The sequence below is a fragment of the Bos indicus x Bos taurus genome, chromosome 2 (genome assembly GCF_003369695.1).
Source record: "Bos indicus x Bos taurus breed Angus x Brahman F1 hybrid chromosome 2, Bos_hybrid_MaternalHap_v2.0, whole genome shotgun sequence".
NCBI classification, from domain to species: Eukaryota; Metazoa; Chordata; class Mammalia; order Artiodactyla; family Bovidae; genus Bos; species Bos indicus x Bos taurus.
Window position 1 is genome coordinate 14,301,861 of NC_040077.1, and position 21,586 is coordinate 14,323,446.

The 21,586-nt window shown below is 36.8% G+C and overlaps 1 protein-coding gene across 7 annotated transcripts in view; it reads left to right on the forward strand.

The window, feature by feature from the left end:
* The window catches only part of PDE1A (phosphodiesterase 1A), a 394,734-nt gene extending 375,131 nt beyond the window's left edge, over window positions 1-19,603 (forward strand). For 5 of the 7 annotated variants that reach the window (XM_027556059.1, XM_027556049.1, XM_027556035.1 and 2 more), the window contains 2 exons: window positions 15,772-15,885; window positions 17,997-19,603. In XM_027556059.1, coding sequence (XP_027411860.1) covers window positions 15,772-15,842 — 71 coding nt within the window. In that variant the 3' untranslated portion in view covers window positions 15,843-15,885; window positions 17,997-19,603. Of the gene's footprint in view, window positions 1-15,771; window positions 15,886-16,624; window positions 17,179-17,996 lie in introns of those variants that run through there. The other 2 variants (XM_027556069.1, XM_027556043.1) reach the window with 2 other exon arrangements.
* Window positions 19,604-21,586: the final 1,983 nt, after the last annotated feature.

Genomic DNA, 21,586 nt, shown 5'->3' on the forward strand with positions numbered 1-21,586 from the left:
ATTTGGTGATTGAAACTAAACAAGACAGAAAAAAACAATTGTTTGGGTGTATGTTTGTCAAAAAATATGAATAAAATATCATCAGGTATATCTAAAGCCTCCTTGAATTTTGGAGAAGGCTCCCAAATATTTTCTGAATCTTTTTTTCTGTAGTACATACCTACTTGCTGAAAATTATGTGTTCAGCTTGATGAAGATTGTAAGCAGTTTTTGTCTCCAAGGGGAAAATGACAAACAAAATCAATTCATAACTCTTTCTTTTCTTGTCTTCTATAGATGGAAAATCATGCCAAAAAAGTGCTCTTTCCACTGAAGAATTTGATCATAAACACTAAAAAATTAATAATTTGTGATGTTTGCAGTCTTAGAAACAATTCATTGTCCTTGCTATGTACAAATATGCATGGGAAATAGTATATGCAGTTTGCGATCCCTAAGGTCTGTAGTTGATGGTGTTGCAGGATGAAGTCAGAAATCATTGAGACAGAAATGATGGTGGAGTTTTCACATTCACATCTTTTGACTTTTTCAGTGTACTTACCTCAGTCATATATTTATGCTAGACTTTTTTTAATTTAAATTTATTTATTTTAATTGAGGCTAATTACTTTACAATATTGCATTGGTTCTGCCATACATCAACATGAATCCACCTTGGGTGTACACGTGTTCCCCATCCTGAACCCCCCTCCCACCTCCCTCCCCGTACCATCCCTCTGGGTCATCCCAGTGCACCAGCCCCAAGCATCCTGTAACCTGCATCAAACCTGGGCTGGCGATTCCTTTCTTATATGATATTATACATGTTTCAATGCCATTCTCCCAAGCCATCCCCCACTCCCTCTCCCACAGAGTCCAAAAGACTGTTCTATACATCTGTGTCTCTTTTGTTGTCTCGCATACAGGGTTATCATTACCATCTTTCTAAATTCCATATATATGCATTAGTATACTGTATTGCTGTTTTTCTTTCTGGCTTACTTCACTCTGTATAATAGGCTCCAGTTTCATCCACCTCGTTAGAACTGATTCAAATGCATTCTTTTTAATGGCTGAGTAATACTCCATTGTGCATATGTACCACAGCTTTCTTATCCATTCGTCTGCTGTTGGGCATCTAGGTTGCTTCTATGTCCTGGCCATTATAAACAGTGCTGCAATGAACAGTGGGGTACACGTATCTCTTTCAATTCTGGTTTCCTCGGTGTGTATGCCCAGCAGTGGGATTGCTGGGATAAGGCAGTTCTATTTCCAGTTTTTTAAAGAATCTCCACACTTTTCTCCATGGTGGCTGTACTAGTTTGCATTCCCACCAACAGTGTAAGAGGCTTCCCTTTTCTCCACACTCTCTCCAGCATTTATTCTTGTAGACTTTTGGATAGCAGCCATTCTGACTGGCGTGAAATGGTACCTCATAGTGGTTTTGATTTGCATTTCTCTGATAATGAGTGATGCTGAGCATCTTTTCATGTATTTGTTAGCCATCTGTATGTCTTCTTTGGAGAAATGTCTGTTTAGTTCTTTGGCCCATTTTTTAATTGGGTCATTTATTTTCTATAAAACTCCTAGAGGAGAACATAGGCAAAACACTCTCCAACATAAATTACAGCAGGATCCTCTATAACCCACCTCCCAGAATATTGGAAATAAAAGCAAAAATAAACAAATTGGACCTAATTAAAATTAAAAGCTTTTGCACAACAAAGGAAACTATAAGCAAGGTGAAAAGACAGTTTTCAGAATGGGAGAAAATAATAGCAAATGAAACAACTAACAACTAATCTCAAAAATATACAAGCAACTCCCGCAGCTCAATTCCAGAAAAATAATGACCCAATAAAAAAATATGCTAGATTTTAAATAGAATAACTTCTCATTACTCCTGGAGAAAAGGAATCTCTATTATTTCTTCTCCATGGTATGAGAACATGGCAAGAGAATATTTGGGTTCTTCTTGCACCCTTCACTTTGAAATACCCCTGAGTATAGGCCTTGTGTGGGTCTTGGGATCTGAGTCTTAGCCTGTCTGTCCTGCAGTTGTTACTATAGGAAGTAATAGTAAAAGGAAAGTTTTGTTTTGTAGGGAGTGCTGCTCACCTTACTATCAAACTACTCATTCTTCTCTGAAGAACTGAATCTTGAATCTTAGTAGTTTATCAGAACAGGAAGATTAAAAATGGCATGTTTTGTCAACTTCAGTCTTTGCATTGTATTTCTCCAGGCAACACAGAATGCTATTGCTCTTTCAGATACAACAGAAACCTGCCCCTTTGGGTCAGAGAGTTACCACTGTGTAACTGTATTATTTAATATGTGATTCTGAGGTTGAAGGCTTAGTTTGATCCTTAGATGGTATGTGATTTTGGGCAATAGAAATTTTGGGGGAAGATTAAAGGGTAAAATATAAGGATTTTTTTTATATGCCCAAAATATTGGGCATAGTGCTTGGTTGCTGCTGCTGCTGCTAAGTCGCTTCAGTCGTGTCCAACTCTGTGTGATCCCATAGACGGCAGCCCACCAGGCTTCCCCATCCCTGGGATTCTCCAGGCAAGAACACTGGAGTGGGTTGCTTGGTACATGGTAACTATTTTTTGAATATTAACTACTGTTTTTGCTGTTGCTGGTAATACTATTAATAATAGCAATAAACTTTGCAATTGTTACTTATTAACCTATATTCTAAGAGATCACTTATGATTTAATAAATCAATATGTAACACCACATTCATGTTAAAAATACATGTAGACAGACTTTAATAAGGATTTGAAATTCAAAGTTCTTTATGTATTAATATCATATACTTTTTAAAGGTTTAGTATGAAGACCTAGTGGAGAAGGAAATGGCAGCCCAGTCCAGTACTCTTGCCTGGATAATTCCATGGACCAAAGAGCCTGGCAGGCTGCAGTCCATGGGGTCACAAACAGTCCGACAGGACTGAGCAACTAATGCACACACTCACGTAAAGACCTGGAGTTTAAAATCTGATCATATCTTCCTCATGTTCGTGTTTGGGCCCTTTTAAAATACCAAAGCTCAGAACCTTATGGAATATTGTAGGCCAGAGATTGTGGATAAGTGGGAAGATTATATAATGTGCTTGCTGCATTGGTTTTTCTAACATTATTAAAATTGAATAATTTAAGAAATAAATTTCTGATTATAGTAGCATGATGTTATAAAATCTCACACTGAAAGTAAAAACTTAAGCCAGTTTTTGTTTAACTTTCAAATTGAGTAGAATTGATGACAAAGCAGGAAAATAAAGAATTGATCTTTTAATAGTTCCCTAGAGCCAGGAAACATGGATACTCTATTCTGCATATATAGAGGAGTGAGAATTAATGACTTATGCTTAGAACAATAACCCTCAGGGTTTTTAGCAGGGTTATCTATTATTAAAACAAGTTCAATTATGTTCAGTATTCTCCATTTAGGCACAAAAGTAGATTTGCATGAAACATTTTTACTGAAGGCAGTTGAGATCTCTTTTTTTCTTAATCCAGGTTCAAATAGAAAACCCAATTAACTAGAATACTAAAAGCAAAGCCAAAATGTTTTAATCAATTTACAATTTTTCCCAACTTTTAACTTTTGAAACTAGTTTAGATGAATACCCCAAATTAGTATTCTTTATGTGTTTTTTCTCTCTTCATCTGTAAAAAATAAAGAAAATGTGAATTTTTGGCACACTTCTCAGATTCAGTTTTCAACCTATATTTTCCCTGATTGAGAAAGTAGAGAAGGCCCATATTGCCTTTCACATTAAATTGGTTCTAAGAGCCAAATCTTAAAATACCCACAACTGGTTCACATCACTCTTTATAGCAAAGTATGATTTGAGAGATTTTCGTTTCACTACCCTGAATCTTCTTTCTCCATCTTTCCCACCTTCGAAGATAATAAATGCCCTTACATTTTCACCATCTCTCTGCTACCAGAGCCTGTTTTCTAATAATAGAGCTACCATGTGCATGCGTGCTTAGTACAGTCATGTCTGACTCTTTGTGACTCAATGGATTTTATCCCACCACAGGCTCCTCTGTCCAAGGGATTCTCCAGGCAGGACTATTGGGGTGGGTTGCCATGCCCTCCTCCAGGGGATCTCCCCAACCCAGGGGTCAGACCCAGGGATCAAACCCACGTCTCTGGCATTGCAGGCAGATTATTTACCACTGAACCACTGGGGAAACATCTACCATATGAACCAGCACTCCCACCACTGGGCATATACCCTGCTGCTGCTGCTGCTGCTGCTGCTAAGTTGCTTCAGTTGTGTCTGACTCTGTGTGACCTCATAGACCGCAGCCCACCAGGTTCTGCCGTCCCTGGGATTCTCCAGGCAAGAACACTGGAGTGGGTTGCCAAAACCATAATTCAAAAAGACACACACATCCCAATGTTCATTGCAGCACTATTTATAATAACTAGGACATGGAAGCAATTTAGATGTCCATCCATAGATGAATGGATAAAGAAGATGTGGTACATATATACCATGGAATATTAGCCATAAAAAGGAATGAAATTGGGTTATGTGGATGAACCTAGAGTCTGTAATACAGAGTAGAAATATGTCAGAAAAAGAAAAACAAAATATCATATATTAATGAGATAATTGAAATGCATCATTGATGCAATGGACATGAGTTTGAACAGACTCTAGGAGATAGTGAAGGACAGGGAAGCCTGGCATGCTGCAGTCCACGGAATTGCAAAGAGTTGGACATGACTTGGAGAAGGCAACGGCAACCCACTCCAGTACTCTTTCCTGGAAAATCCCATGGACGGAGGAGCCTGGTAGGCTGCAGTCCATGGGGTCGCTAAGAGTCGGGCACGACTGAGCGATTTCACTTTCACTTTTCACTTTCATGCATTGGAGAAGGAAATGGCAACCCACTCCAGTATTCTTGCATGGAGAATCCCAGGGACAGAGGAGCCTGGTGGTCTGCCATCTATGGGGTCGCACAGAGTCGGACATGACTGAAGCGACTTAGCAGCAGCAGCAGCAGGACATGACTTAGTGACTGAATAACAAAAACACATATATATGGAATCTAGAAAAATGGTACTGATTAACCTTTTGCAGGGCAGAAATAGCGACCCAGACATAGAGAACTGACTTGACACAGGGAGGGAAGAAGAGGGTGGAACAAATTGAGAGAGTTGCACTGACATTTATATTAATACACTACTATGTGTAAAGGGCTTCCCAGATGGAGGTAGTGGTAAAGAATCCACCTGCCAATGCAGGAGATGCAAGACACGCAGGTTCGACCCCTGGGTCCAGAAGATTCCCTGGAGTAGGAAGTGGCAACCCACTTCAGGATTCTTGCCTGGAAGATTCCGTGGACAGAGGAACCTGACAGAATACAGTCCATGGGGCTTCAAAGAGTCGGGCACAACTGAACAACTAGCACCATGTATAAAATAGATATCTAGTGGGAAGCTGCTGTGTAGTACAGAGAGGTCAACTTGGTAATCTGTGATGACCTAGATGGGTGGGATGGTGGGGGTGGCTCAAGAGGAAAGTCTATGGAAGATGACGATGGACAGGGAAGCCTGGCACTGCAGTCGGTGGGGTAGCAAAGAGTTGGACACGACTTAGCTACTAAACAACAATAGGTTATTCACGTTGTTGTACAGCAGAAACTAACACAACATTGTAAAGCAATTATGCTTTAATAAATAAATTTTTAAAAATGATCTGTGATGCAATCAGACAAATCCCATCTGGGAATAAGTATTTCAATAGATATTAGAGCATTCTCCTAAAAGAATGGTGCTGAAGGAGAAATTACTACTTTAGTTATATTGGGTAGGAACACCAAGTCAAGTTTTCTCAACTGGGCTTCACTTCTTCCTTGGCACATCTCTTTCTTTCCAGTCTCCTGCCTTTTTTCATGTTTGGCTTGTGCATCTCACCTCCCTACTCCCCTTGTTAGGAGAATATTCCTACCCTCATGCCACCAAAACACATGTATCCTTTAGACCCAATTTTAGACTGAATGCTTTTAAGGAGCCAGTTCATTACTTCTCTACATTGTTTTAACTCTAGTTTCAGTGGAACTTTCAGATTTCTGGCTGTTTGATGTGGTACTGGACTCTCTAAGTTGAGTGAAATGTTATTGAAAGGCAGTCGATTATAGAAAGAAATCTTTACTTTCCACAGATCACGTCTAATCAGCTCTGTGTAGAACTCACCGCATCTTTAGGTGCCTAATACATGTGTACAGGGATTGATTCTGGCATTTGCCAGTGTGAATCAGTGTGTTTTGTATTGCTTTAGTAAACCAAAAAATAATTAGCCATTTCTTGATTTGTGTCTTATGTAACGCCTTATGAAATAAGGCGTTACTTCCTCTAACTTTACACGGTTGTAACTAGCACATTTGGAAATGGGTGGAATTTTTCTTCAGCAGCCTCACCTTTTTTTTTTTATTCTCATCTCTCTTGGTGTTTAGCATTCACTCCTTCCTTTGTTTACTATTACCTTCATGCATGAAGCAAAATTTATCCTTAGGCAGAAAATATACAACTATTTACTCTCAAGAGGCATTTAAATGAAGAGTAGTTTCTCTTGGTGTGAAGATTCCTTATTCCCTATCTATAAAGCAAATTGTATCATACAGATGCTGAAACACGGATTAGAATCAGAAACACTGATTTATCTCACATTACATTTCTCCAGTGAATGTAGCTTTCAAATCCCAGATCATGTATTCTTTCTAGTAATTGGCAACATAAGCTATATAAATGGACCAAAAATAGAACTGAATCAGCCTAGACAGATCTACCTGCATAAGCAGACACTGCTATATGAGCAAAAGTAGTATTTTTCCTTTTTAAAAAAATTATGTATTTGGTTGTGTCAGGAGTTAGTTGTAGCAAGTAGGATGTTGTGTGATGTGTTATGTTGTGTTACAAGTAGGATGTTGTGTGATGTATTATGTTGTGTTACAAGTAGGATGTTGTGTGATGTGTTATGTTGTGTTACAAGTAAGATGTTGTGTGATGTGTTATGTTGTGTTACAAGTAGGATGTTGTGTGATGTGTTGTGTTGTGTTACATGGCGTCTTTCACTGGGGACACAGACTTGCTAGTTGTAGTGCTTGGGCTTAGTTGCTCTGAAGCATGTGAGATCCTAGCTCCCTGACCAGGGCTTGAACCCACATCCCTTGCATTGCAAGGCAGGTTCTTAACCAAGTGAACCACCAGGAAGCCCCAAGGTAGTATTTTTCTTATGAAGAAATGAGAATGCAGTATAACGCAGAGCTAGTGTTTCCGTTGAAAAGATTACACAAACTGATTTCTGGCCACATATTTTTTAAGCACTATTTGTTGTTGTTGCTAAATATGGAAAATTAACTGGAGTATTTTTAAGGGATAATAGGGGGACTGTCTACCAAACCCTTCTAGGCCGTGGTGCCTTGCAGTAGTCAGTTATCACTTCCCAGTGTGTTTTTCTCACTTCTAAGATGGAAATTATGCTGATAGTTTTACTATTGTATGTAGGGATTGTTGAATCAGACAAGAGAGAAATATGTGAAGGCAATATTGATATAAACCATTAAATTAAATCAATTATTGTGTTTTTTGTATCTACAGAAGGAATTATCTTTTTGTTATGAACTCTACATATTAGGAAAACACAAGAAGCACATGAAATCTGTTATCTCTTTGGGTATTATTATTTAGGACAAAACTAATCTTTGAAAAGAGAGTAGGTTTAAAGTCTGTGTGTAAAAACGTATTAGTGACTAAGAATAAACGACAGATGCGGCAGGAATGGTGAGGGTGGTACGCTAATGATTGTAGTTTGGGAAATGGTGAAGCTAGAGGGCAAGATTCTGGTTTGACTTGGTCAGAGAGATTCAGCCAGTAGGTAGCCTTGACACCTGAGGCAGATGACTCAACCTACATCTCTTCTATAGTTTACCATGAAGATTCAGGGAATTAAGATGAGTGAAGCACTTAAAATAGTGCCCACCACCTAGCAGTTGTTCACAAAGTGTTGTTATTGTTCTATTTTCAACTGTATAATAATTTATCCCAGCAGATTGTTTTTTTTTTAATTTTATTTTATTTTTAAACTTTACATAATTGTATTAGTTTTGCCAAATATCAAAATGAATCTGCCACAGGTATACATGTGTTCCCCATCCTGAACCCTCCTCCCTCCTCCCTCCCCATACCATCCCTCTGGGTCGTCCTAGTGAACTAGCCCCAAGCATCCAGTATCGTGCATCGAACCTGGACTGGCAACTCATTTCTTACATGATATTTTACATGTTTCAATGTCATTCTCCCAAATCTTCCCACCCTCTCCCTCTCCCACAGAGTCCATAAGACTGTTCTATACATCAGTGTCTCTTTTGCTGTCTCGTACACCGGGTTATTGTTACCATCTTTCTAAATTCCATATATATGCGTTAGTATACTGTATTGATGTTTTTCCTTCTGGCTTACTTCACTCTGTATAATAGGCTCCAGTTTCATCCACCTCATTAGAACTGATTCAAATGTATTCTTTTTAATGGCTGAGTAATACTCCATTGTGTATATGTACCATGGCTTTCTTATCCATTCATCTGCTGATGGACATCTAGGTTGCTTCCATGTCCTGGCTATTATAAACAGTGCTGCGATGAACATTGGGGTACACGTGTCTCTTTCCCTTCTGGTTTCCTCAGTGTGTATGCCCAGCAGTGGGATTGCTGGATCATAAGGCAGGTCTATTTCCAGTTTTTTCAGGAATCTCCACACTGTTCTCCATAGTGGCTGTACTAGTTTGCATTCCCACCAACAGTGTAAGAGGGTTCCCTTTTCTCCACACCCTCTCCAGCATTTATTATTTGTAGACTTTTGGATCGCAGCCATTCTGACTGGTGTGAAATGGTACCTCATAGTGGTTTTGATTTGCATTTCTCTGATAATGAGTGATGTTGAGCATCTTTTCATGTGTTTGTTAGCCATCTGTATGTCTTCTTTGGAGAAATGTCTATTTAGTTCTTTGGCCCATTTTTTGATTGGGTCATTTATTTTTCTGGAGTTGAGCTGTAGGAGTTGCTTGTATATTTTTGAGATTAATTGTCAGTTGCTTCATTTGCTATTATTTTCTCCCATTCTGAAGGCTGTCATTTCACCTTGCTAATAGTTTCCTTTGATGTGCAGAAGCTTTTAAGGTTAATTAGGTCCCATTTGTTTATTTTTGATTTTATTTCCAATATTCTGGGAGGTGGGTCATAGAGGATCCTGCTGTGATGTATGTCAGAGAGTGTTTTGCCTATGTTCTCCTCTAGGAGTTTTATAGTTTCTGGTCTTACATTTAGATCTTTAATCCATTTTGAGTTTATTTTTGTGTATGGTGTTAGAAAGTGGTCTAGTTTCATTCTTTTACAAGTGGTTGACCAGTTTTCCCAGCACCACTTGTTAAAGAGATTGCCTTTAATCCATTGTATATTCTTGCCTCCTTTGTCAAAGATAAGGTGTCCATATGTGCATGGATTTATCTCTGGGCTTTCTATTTTATTCCATTGATCTATATTTCTGTCTTTGTGCCAGTACCATACTGTCTTGATAACTGTGGCTTTGTAGTAGAGCCTGAAGTCAGGCAGGTAGATTCCTCCAGTTCCATTCTTCTTTCTCAAGATCGCTTTGGCTATTCGAGGTTTTTTGTATTTCCATACAAATTGTGAAATTATTTGTTCTAGCTCTGTGAAGAATACTGTTGGTAGCTTGATAGGGATTGCATTGAATCTATAAATTGCTTTGGGTAGTATACTCATTTGCACTATATTGATTCTTCCAATCCATGAACATGGTATATTTCTCCATCTATTAGTGTCCTCTTTGATTTCTTTCACCAGTGTTTTATAGTTTTCTATATATAGGTCTTTAGTTTCTTTAGGTAGATATATTCCTAAGTATTTTATTCTTTCCGTTGCAATGGTAAATGGAATTGTTTCCTTAATTTCTCTTTCTGTTTTCTCATTATTAGTGTATAGGAATGCAAGGGATTTATGTGTGTTGATTTTATATCCTGCAACTTTACTATAGTCATTGATTATTTCTAGTAATTTTCTGGTGGAATCTTTAGGGTTTTCTATGTAGAGGATCATGTCATCTGCAAATAGCGAGAGTTTTACTTCTTCTTTTCCAATTTGGATTCCTTTTATTTCTTTTTCTGCTCTGATTGCTGTGGCCAAAACTTCCAAAACTATGTTGAATAGTAATGGTGAAAGTGGGCACCCTTGTCTTGTTCCTGACTTTAGAGGAAATGCTTTCAATTTTTCACCATTGAGGATAATGTTTGCTGTGGGTTTGTCATATATAGCTTTTATTATGTTGAGGTATGCTCCTTCTATTCCTGCTTTCTGGAGAGTTTTTATCATAAATGGATGTTGAATTTTGTCAAAGGCTTTCTCTGCATCTATTGAGATAATCATATGGTTTTTATTTTTCAATTTGTTAATGTGGTGTATTACATTGATTGATTTGCGGATATTGAAGAATCCTTGCATCCCTGGGATAAAGCCCACTTGATCATGGTGTATGATCTTTTTAATGTGTTGTTGGATTCTGATTGCTAGAATTTTGTTAAGGATTTTTGCATCTATGTTCATCAATGATATTGGCCTGTAGTTTTCTTTTTTTGTGGGATCTTTGTCAGGTTTTGGTATTAGGGTGATGGTGGCCTCATAGAATGAGTTTGGAAGTTTACCTTCCTCTGCAATTTTTTGGAAGAGTTTGAGCAGGATAGGTGTTAGCTCTTCTCTAAATTTTTGGTAGAATTCAGCTGTGAAGCCGTCTGGACCGGGGCTTTTGTTTGCTGGAAGATTTTTGATTACAGTTTCAATTTCTGTGCTTGTGATGGGTCTGTTAAGATTTTCTATTTCTTCCTGGTCGAGTTTTGGAAAGTTGTACTTTTCTAAGAATTTGTCCATTTCTTACACGTTGTCCATTTTATTGGCATGTAATTGTTGATAGTAGTCTCTTATGATTCTTTGTATTTCTGTGTTGTCTGTTGTGATCTCTCCATTTTCGTTTCTAATTTTGTTGATTTGATTTTTCTCCCTTTGTTTCTTGATGAGTCTGGCTAATGGTTTGTCAATTTTATTTATCCTTTCAAAGAACCAGCTTTTGGTTTTGTTGATTTTTGCTATGGTCTCTTTTGTTTCTTTTGCATTTATTTCTGCTCTAATTTTTAAGATTTCTTTCCTTCTACTAACCCTGGGGTTCTTCATTTCTTCCTTTTCTAGTTGCTTTAGGTGTAGAGTTAGGTTATTTATTTGGCTTTTTTCTTGTTTCTTGAGGTGTGCCTGTATTGCTATGAACTTTCCCCTTAGGATTGCTTTTACCGTGTCCCACAGGTTTTGGGTTGTTGTGTTTTCATTTTCATTCGTTTCTATGCAAATTTTGATTTCTTTTTTGATTTCTTCTGTGATTTGTTGGTTATTCAGCAGCGTGTTGTTCAGCCTCCATATGTTGGAATTTTTAATAGTTTTTCTCCTGTAATTGAGATCTAATCTTACTGCATTGTGGTCAGAAAAAATGCTTGGAATGATTTCTATTTTTTTGAATTTACCAAGGCTAGCTTTATGGCCCAGGATGTGATCTATCCTGGAGAAGGTTCCATATGCTCTTGAGAAAAAGGTGAAATTCATTGTTTTGGGATGCAGATTGTTTTTTAAATAAGAGTTCAACAAGACCATAACTGGACAGCTGGAGTCTCTCAGACCCAGCTGATCATGTGCCTTGCCTTATTCCTTGCAAGTATTGTTTTTATTATCTATGAGGCTAATGTATTATATTAGAGTTACTAATATAATAGTGAGCTCAGATTGCAGGCTGAGTTTAGATTAGCTAAATTTAGAGGATTTCTGTTTATTTGGGTAGGTCTGTCCCTCCTATGAGCACTATCCTCTCCCTACACCCCATCGATTTTAGACTGTTTATAAAGCAAAAACCGTATTTCCATCCTTTTACAAATTACTTTCTTCAAATTTCAACATTTAGATGACACCTAAAAGCTCTCTGAAATGAACAGAATTATGTTTCCTTACTTGCGCTACCTTTTTCCTGGCTATCAAAAGAGCTTCTATGCACTTGTTTTGAGCAAACCCATTGCATTCACTCCTAAGGTGTAGCTTTCTATGTATGTTAACTTGCAAATCTCTTTACTAAAATGAAGTTCCAAGATCACTTTATGGGTTTTGTTGAAATAATAGTAACTTGAAAGTAAATAATTTTGACTTCAGTTTATCTATTAATATTTGTGGTCTGCACTGAAGGAAATCACTTGATTTCTGGGACTGATTCTTACCCATGAAATGAAGTTAGACTAGGTCAAAGATTTTAACCCAGGTGATATAGATGGAGTCTATACATTTGGAGAGTGATTTTTTTTACTAACCTGTAACTAAAATTTAGGATTTTCTTCATTTGTAAGCAACAATACACAGAGTAACATTTGTGATATTTGTGTTTGTCACCAATGTACTTAGTCACTTAGTCATATCCGATTCTTTTCAATCCCATGGACTGTCCCAGGCTCCTCTGTCCTTGGGATTTTTCATGCAAGTAAACTGGAGTAGGTTAACAGTTCCTTCTCCAGGGGATCTTCCTGACCCAGGGATCAAACCCAGGTCTCCTGTATTGCAGGAAGATTCTTTACCTTCTGAGCCACTGGTGAAGCCCGTCACCAAGAGAATCATCAATATTTTCATAACATTTAAATTCATGAAGAACCTTATATATCCTTTGATCTTATTATTTCAGAATTATATAGATGATAGACCTGCAGCAAGACCTTGTTATTTAATGAATTAATGAAGAAACACATGTTACTGTATCATATCTTAAGGATTACTTGAAGATGTTGATAATTATATTTAATATAAATGAAATTCTTTGTATTTCATTTATTTATGAATTTTATTTTAAGAAAATAATAGGTTTCACCAAACTAAAAGAGGGGACGATTCAAACTGTGTGGGACCTTGCATTATAAGGATGTTTCTTAGAAGGTCTTTTATACAGACCACTCTTTGGTCATGAAGATGATCTAAAATGTGATGGATTTATCTAAAATCGATAAATGTGATGAATTGAAAAATGCAAATAATTTCTTCTTTTCTGACAGAATGCTATCTCATATCTCAGAATGATATGGCTTTCTCTTTTTATGAAAGCCTAAGAGTCACTTTCAAGGAGTATTATCCAAGTTAGTTGTAAAGCCTTCTATAACTAAAGATTTATTAACTAAAAGTAATATGATTTGAATATGCTGAAGACCTGAATTCAGTATTTTCCTAAGCATTCTGGCTGACATTCAATTGACTGGTAATGTTATGTATGTGCCCCTGGAAACATCTGGAATTTTACAGTTTAAAGGAACACATTTTTTCCCCCCAGGGCTACAAAAGTCTTGTCTTGGGTTGGTCACAGGTTTAAATTGCTACTTTCCTAATTGTGTGTATGGAATTACTCTTGGGTGTAGTCTATGTAACATTTTTGTAATGCTGTGTTTTTAACCATTTGTTATTTTACTCCTCTTCCTTTTTTTTTTTTTTTTTAACTGGTGAGCTCTTTATCCACTAGAAATAAGAGCATTTGATTATTGGTAAATCTCAGTGTCTTTTGTCCACTGTAAAAGGTTCTCAAAAATTTTGAGAGGATTACTTAATTACTTATATTTCTTTCTTTTAATTCAATCCATTTTTTCCACTCGGTTCTATTCTATTTTTTATGTTCTATTCTATTTTGTTCTGTTCTAATCTAGTCATAAGTAGCAAGATTTAAATCAATAGTTTAAGACAAGACTAGATGATAAATGTCAGAAACACATTAACTTGGGAAGCAGAAATTTCAAAGAAGATCCAAAAGTCAATTATAAGGTACCTATAACCATCACCCAATTCAAATAATTGAAAAGGTCAGGTTGTTGATGGTTAGAATAGGATTTGTGAGGAAGCGTTCTTTAATGCATTCTCGGCTATTGGGAAAGGTATAGAAATTCTTCCCTCTTCACCTCAAATCAAAGGAAGATAGTTTCAACCTTGGAGAGCTAGAAGTAAAGGGGATATTGGGAATGGAATCTGTATCTTATGTGAGAGATATAAAAGGTTTGAAGGTGACAGATAAGCTGAAGGAGAGGAAGCTATGTAGATTTCAGCCTTTCCTGAACTAATTAATAGGATTAAAGGCCTAAGGAATGTTTAATGTGAACTGAATGTAGCATATCTGTATTTGGAAGCATGATAGGGCCTCAGGAGACAGAATCTGGAGGTGTACTAACACATTTCAAGGGGCTGTGGACATTGTAAAGGAACATGTGTCCATGCCAAGGTTGTGAGAAGTCTCCAGCCATGGTCCTTGGCAAGAGGTCCCTGGAGAGCCCATGAATGTGCTCACAAAGTAGTCAGCTCTATACACCGGCCAGGTCTAGTGAATCCAAAGCCATCCTACAATGGTAGTCTTAGTCTTCCCTCTCTTGCTCCAGCTCAGGGTTCCAAGGTAGTCAGTTGACAGAGGACAAACAACACTGCTTGTTGCTTGCTTAATAAATCCTGCCTGCTTGAGCTTAAAAGAAGAAAGAAAGATAGAAACATCAATCAAGCTCTCCTCCCCCACCCCCCATCACCACAATTTCTAGGCTCTGCAACAAATCCAAGGTTGGGAAGAAGTTTTATCTGTTTTAAGGTTGATGTATATTGTGTGTGACTAGACCTAAGACACTGGCAATTTAATGTGATCACACGATGTTTTTATTATCTAAGAATGATTGGAAAAGTCCTGATACTACCTAAAAGATTGAACCTGGGACAGAAGATAAGTTTCCCCTGCTAAGTATATTTTAAAGAGAGTTAAGGACAAAATACTTTTGCTTTGTGATAATACTCCATAAGTTCTGTATGTTCACTAATTTTATGAACTCAGTAAAAATCTATTGCAGTTGAGACAATGCAGTCTTACAATATATCTTGGAAAAACAATCTCAAAATCAGTTGGTGCAAAGTTTGTCAACATATTTTCAAATTTTAGATGGAAAGAACATTCTGTCATATGTGACTATGACTATTTTCTGAAATATCAAAGTATTTTGAGTAATTGACTCAAAAACTAACTTCTGCTAATTTTTAACTTTCTCACATAATAATTATCTTTTATCTGTACATTTTGCTCTATGTTTCTATTTTTTTTATAGATTCTCTGCAGCCTCTCTAGAAATGTTGGAACATTTTCCATGCTACTTTTTTTTCAAAGTTTATATAGAAGCTGAGTGATCCTAAGATTATAAATTCCATTAGTTTGTTTTGGCAGATGATGTGTCTTAAACATTACATTCTCTTATACTCATTTTTTTAAAATTCATAACCACTAAGCAATGTGTGATATAAGACAATGAACATTAGAGGGTTTGCTTGAAAGAATATATTTCAGTTTAAAATATTTGGGAAAAACATGCATAATTTTTATGTTTGATTTAATAGATGCTTGAACGTGTCTCATCTGTTTCATTTCTGTATCCCCAGATTAAATTTCAACTTCATAAACTTGTATAACCACCAGAAGATGACTTGTATACTCTATCAATCCACAGGCTGAAAAGAAAGTATTTGGTATTTTTGAAGAAATGTGCCACAGATCCACTATAAAATCTAGTCTTCAGAGTTTTACTGATTGCTTCAGTTTCCTGACCTAATTAGGTTTTCTCCCCTCAGGTCTATTTTGGTTTTGTTTATTTGCTGTTTGCGTGCTTATTTTTCAGGTGAACCTGATCCCCATAAGAACTCAGATCTAGTAAATGCTGAAGAAAAACATGCTGAAACACATTCATAGGTCTGAAACACCTGAAAGACGTCTTTCATTCTAAGGATGGGAGGTAATTTTATTTTTTAGATGAAAATTTTATTTCTGAATTGGGATGGTTTGGAGAGTATCATTAGAAACAAAGTTATCTTATTTAAATATCTTTTGGATTCTTTTCTTTTAATTCTCTGTTTTCTGAGGCAAACCCTTAACAGGTAAGCTTTAAATATTTATGTCTAAGTTTACCTTTTCAAAGGATTCTTGACTTACTCAGCAATAAAAATTATATTTACTGAGACCTTTTAGTCCTTTAAAAATAATAAGCTATAGCCTATGAGGAGGTTTAATTCTGTTTTCTTCTACTACTTCATACAAGAAATATGAATGTTTTATACCAGTTTCCTTTTCTACTTCATGTAGGAAATATGAGTGCTTACATTGGGTGATAATAACAAAGCAAGTACATATTATAAAACAACATCAGTATTTGCTAAAATCCATGGACATTGCATCAATGATTATCTTTTTAAAAATTCAGCTTCTAGGGCTCACGTTTGATCTACCAGATTACCAGCTCTGGGAATGATGCTAATGTCTGTTTAAAAAGTGTAAAAATGAGTCTTGCTATTGGCTTGATGGTAGAGGCAAGAAAAAATGCTGCAGGTACCATATCAAGTCTTTGAGATGTTATTAGTAGCACCTCAAATGTTGCTTTAAATCGATGAAGTTAAAATGTGATTAGCCATAACTGTTTTGTATATGCTGCATTTAGACTTACTTATGGCAAAGAAGGCATTTTTTTTTTTTTTTAGGAAACAAATTCACAAGAAATCATGAAGACATATAAAAGCTACATATGCATAAAAAACTCTGAATTCAGGTCCCCATGGCTGTCACAAATGAATGAACAGAACTCCCAACCCCGCCTTTTTTTAATATAATGAAAGTGCCTTAGCATGGTTGCAGCTGTCACCACTACAGTGTTTTACAGACGGTTTCTACTGAGCATCACAATAAAGAGAATCTTGCATTACAAAAAAAAGAAAAAAATGTGGCTCGCTTTTAAGATGAAGCATTTCCCAGTATTTCTGAGTCAGTTGTAAGATTCTTTAATCGATACTAATAGTTTCACTAATAGCCACTGTCAGTGTCACGCACTGTGATGAAATCTTATACTTAGTCCTTCAACAGTTCCAGAGTTGTGACTGTGCTTAATAGTTTGCATATGAATTCTGGATAGAAATCAAATCACAAACTGCATAGAAATTTTAAAAACCAGCTCCATATTAAATTTTTTTAAGATATTGTCTTGTATTGAAACTCCAATACTTTGGCCACCTGATGCAAAGAGCTGACTCATTTGAAAAGACCTTGATGCTGGGAAAGATTGAGGGCAGGAGGAGAAGGGGATGACAGAGGATGAGATGGTTGGATGGCATCACCGACTCAATGGACATGAATTTGGGTAGGCTCCGGGAGTTGGTGATGGACAGGGAGGCCTGGCATACTGCATTTCATGGGGTCGCAAAGAGTCGGACATGACTGAGTGACTGAACTGAGCTGAACTGAACTTGTATTAGTTAACGACAATTTCTCTCCATAACCTCCATCCAAACTTTAGACACACACACACATACACACAAAAGAGATAGGAAGAGAAATTCCAACTGATATAAAAAGAATATCTATCATTTTCTGATAAATCTCTTATTTTTGTGAGGTCAGTAAAGTCCAACATGAAATTGCCACACAATAATTGATGCCTATATATGACTAAAACATGATCTTCCTTTTCATTTGGATTTTATTTCAGGATAATGAAAACAGCACTAAAATATTCTAAACCCTCAATTTTTCACAAATCTTTTTCTCCTCTTTCAACACACACTCAGAACAGGCCATTTTATGAACTCATATAAGAGACAAACATAAATTTTGAGCTAGTAATTCTAGCCACGTAAATACACTCAAAGTTGCTATCACAGATTTTGGCCAGTGCTTCTGTCATTGCTCTTTCTCCACAATTTGGCCTTCTTCAATCAAACCAGAGAAATTTTAAGGCAAAAGTTGGACATTTTCAAATTTTTATCACTTTGAACCCAGTTATTACACAGGTGACTATGCAATATATGTACAGAACATGAGGCACTTTAAAATTTTACTTTCTCTCTTTCTTTTACACAGAGTGCTGTAACTACAAAACTTTCAAGCTTCTAAGTAAAAGGAAAGCAAAAACAAAATTACAGAAAAATATTTTTGCAGCTCTGAGGCTATTTAGATTGTCCTTGTTGTTTTAAATACATGGGAACCAAGTGAGAAGAGGGGCTGCTCAGAAGTTGTAGTCGAAGTCCTAAGACAACAATGAAGCATCAGAGCCCTGACTCTGTGACCTGATGAACTCTTCGTTGTAACTCTCAAGCTGGGAAACCACAGCGAATCCTGTTCCTGAAAGCAGTGAACCAGCCTGCATCCACCACTGTTATTGCAAAGCACGAAAGCATCACCCACGTGGGGGTCATCACAATGCAAGTCACGCAAGACCTATGACCAAGATGACAAGAACCTCCAGCCCTTGTTGGAGACAGACACTAGAACTGAGAGTGGGATTTGCCTTCTGGGGTGTTAATCCCATCAGGATGTAACAAAATATATTACAGGTCAAGGGATAAGGGACAAGAAGTGTGTGTCTGTGTGTGTGTGTGTGTATGTGCGCGCACTCAAAAATGTCTGTGAAAATGGAAGCCCACACTCTTCTGCACAGAGAGCATTATTTGATGTGATTTATAATTTTACTACAAACAAACGAACTGCAGCCATTGGAGACTGCTTCCTTGTCATGTTTTGCCTGAGCATGTGCAGAGCCTTGCCTTTGTTCCAAATTGAAGAACTACCTTTATTTGTTATTAGCTGCCAAGAAAGGTCAAGCCCAAGTAGGTGTTGTCATTTTCACCGTACAAACTCTTCAATGATTGTTAGACTAAAGGAATTTGTTTTTGTGAAAGGTAGAAATTAGATGGAAAAGATCAAGAGTAGTCATCAATTAAAGAAGAAAGTGAAGGTGGATATGTCCATCCTAATGAGTTTTCTGTTGCACCTGCTTCTTCCCTGGGTTCCACAATGCTAAGCAATATTTTAGAAATGGATGCAATCAGAAGCTTTTAAGTCTAAGTAGTGGGATTTTATAACTCACAACTTAGATATCTTTTCATGTGTAAGCCATATTCTATATGCATATTAGGTATGCATTATTCTAATTTAAGATATATTTGTGCATAGACTGTGTATAAGATGCTTTTAAATGTTCTGTGAATAAGGTCCTTAGCTTTTGTTTCACCTGAAGCATATGTAGAACACAGATAAATAATTGAATTGTATCGTAGATATTATAATGCAATTGATATTTTAAATGCAAGCAGTAAAGATTGATCTATAATGATGTGTTGCAGGGAAAATTTATAGATATGTACAACATGGTGACTTTTTGTCCTTTAACAATGGATTTCTTATTTCTATTTATGGAGAAACTGCAGTTACTGCTTTTAATGTCTTTTTTAAGGTAGCTATTTACAAACTAGAAAATATTCTGCATTTAAAATAGAACCTGACTGTCTGGGAAGTCTAATTACTATTGTTCCTATTTGAGCCAGTTGTCTTTCATTAAAGGTATAGAATCTCTCAACAGAGAAATAAATTGAAACACTGCTTCTGAACTGTCATAGGAAACATGTCCGCTTTGTTCCTATTAATGCTTTAAGATATGTAGACTTTGTAACTAAAACAATAGAAGAGTATAATGAAGTCATTATTTTCTGTATATGGGTTTTAACCTAATTTTCCAGGTTATGTAACTTGTAAAGCACTGTGACAGAACTTCCAGGGATCCGAGAAAACGTGCTCCATCCCTTCAGAAGAGTTGTCATGCTGTTGATGCACTTATTCCTTTTAAACTAATATCCCTGTCTCACTTCCTCTTTCCCTCCTTCCATTTCGTGTCTTTACTTCTCTCTTCTGTATCGTCCTTATTCCCTCTTCTCTGGTAGAGGGAGGATCAGAGAAGGCAATGGCACCCCACTCCAGTACTCTTGCCTGGAAAATCTCATGGATGGAGGAGCCTGGTGGGCTGCAGTCCATGGGGTCGCTAAGAGTCAGACACAACTGAGCAACTTCACTTTCACTTTTCACTTTCACCCATTGGAGCAGGAAACGGCAGCCCACTCCAGTGTTCTTGCCTGGAGAATCCCAGGGACAGAGGAGCCTGGTGGGCTGCTGTCTATGGGGTCGCACAGAGTTGGACACGACTGAAGCGACTTAGCAGCAGCAGCAGCAGCAGCAGAGGGAGGGTAGTGGTGCCCATCCCTTCTTGCCAACATAGTGCTGAATCCATCCTGAAGAGAAGGATGGATAAATTTGACTCCTGAGCCTTAAATGTTTTGCTTAGCATTGTACCTTCAGCTACCCAACATATATCTAACAATTTCATAGGCCTTTTTATTTAAGCAGTATCTCTTTTATTTAATTTTTAACATGACAAGCTACAATTCTTGTGTTTTTATTCTGCTGTAATTTTCCATATTTCCTATTATATATGATTGTTAAATAAATCTTACTGGAGGGAAAATACTGTGAACCATTTGGTGCCTGATGTAATTCGATTTGGTAGGGCATTATAAAGTTGATGAAATCAGGGAAAACCAGAAGTACATCGTCCTAAAAATTGATATGAGTTCTATCAGAAAGTGATTTTTACTCTATGAAAGAAATGTTCATTGAACATGGATTATTGCACCTATTATTTGCATGCTTCTGGCTAGATGCATGTGCATATAGGATTCTGGAAAGCTGAATCATTACTCTAGAAATTTCCTATTTTATAGAGGAGCAAATCTATACACATAAATAACTAAAATGCCACATATAAAGTAATCAGATACAAATAAAATGCCCCCTCTGGATATTAAAGGAGGTAAACACTGCCCTTATTTTTAGGGCTTCCAAAAATGGATGGCACATGAGTTGACATTTCAATAACAAATAATAAACAAAAGCTCATATTCACAGCCTATTTTCTATATACAAGCTCCAGGTAAGCACTTAACAAATGTTATCTCTAATCCTCAGTCATCCGGTAAAGTGGGTATAAATATGAGTAAGGAAATAATGTCTCAGAGAAAGAGCCTTGTCTAAGGCCATGTGGGTCTCCAGACTGGAATTTGTTGTAGAGCTCTCTGGCACCAGAGACCTCTTTTTCTTTCCACTGCATCTATATAGGATGTGGCAGAAGCACAGAGGGAAAGACAGTTCTGTGAAGAAGAATAATGTGAATAAGGTAACACTAGAGAAAAAAAAAAAAAAGAAGAAGTAAAGAGTGTCAAGGTGAAGACCTGGAGAGTTTTAATTAACTCAGTGAAAAGGAACTGGCTCAGTATGTGTCACTTCTTAGGCTGTGTCTTCATGATGCTAAAGCATTCTCTATGAAAAAATGTAAAAATTCATCTAATCATCAGATACATGAGGCTTAACTTTCTACTTTAAATATGATTCCATGATAAATTTCTACCTAATATCAAAAAGTTTTTGAAGGTCACATTTTAATTTTGAAAATAATTTAATTTTGTTTAATGTGAATATAAAACACATCTTTCCTTTGGAAGATACATTAAGACTTGCATCCTCTGTTTAATTGCTTTCCTTAAATATCACAAAATTTATCCTGCATTTAGCACAAGCTTTAAACAGTAATGAAAATATATACTTCAGAGTAGAAAAACAAACAC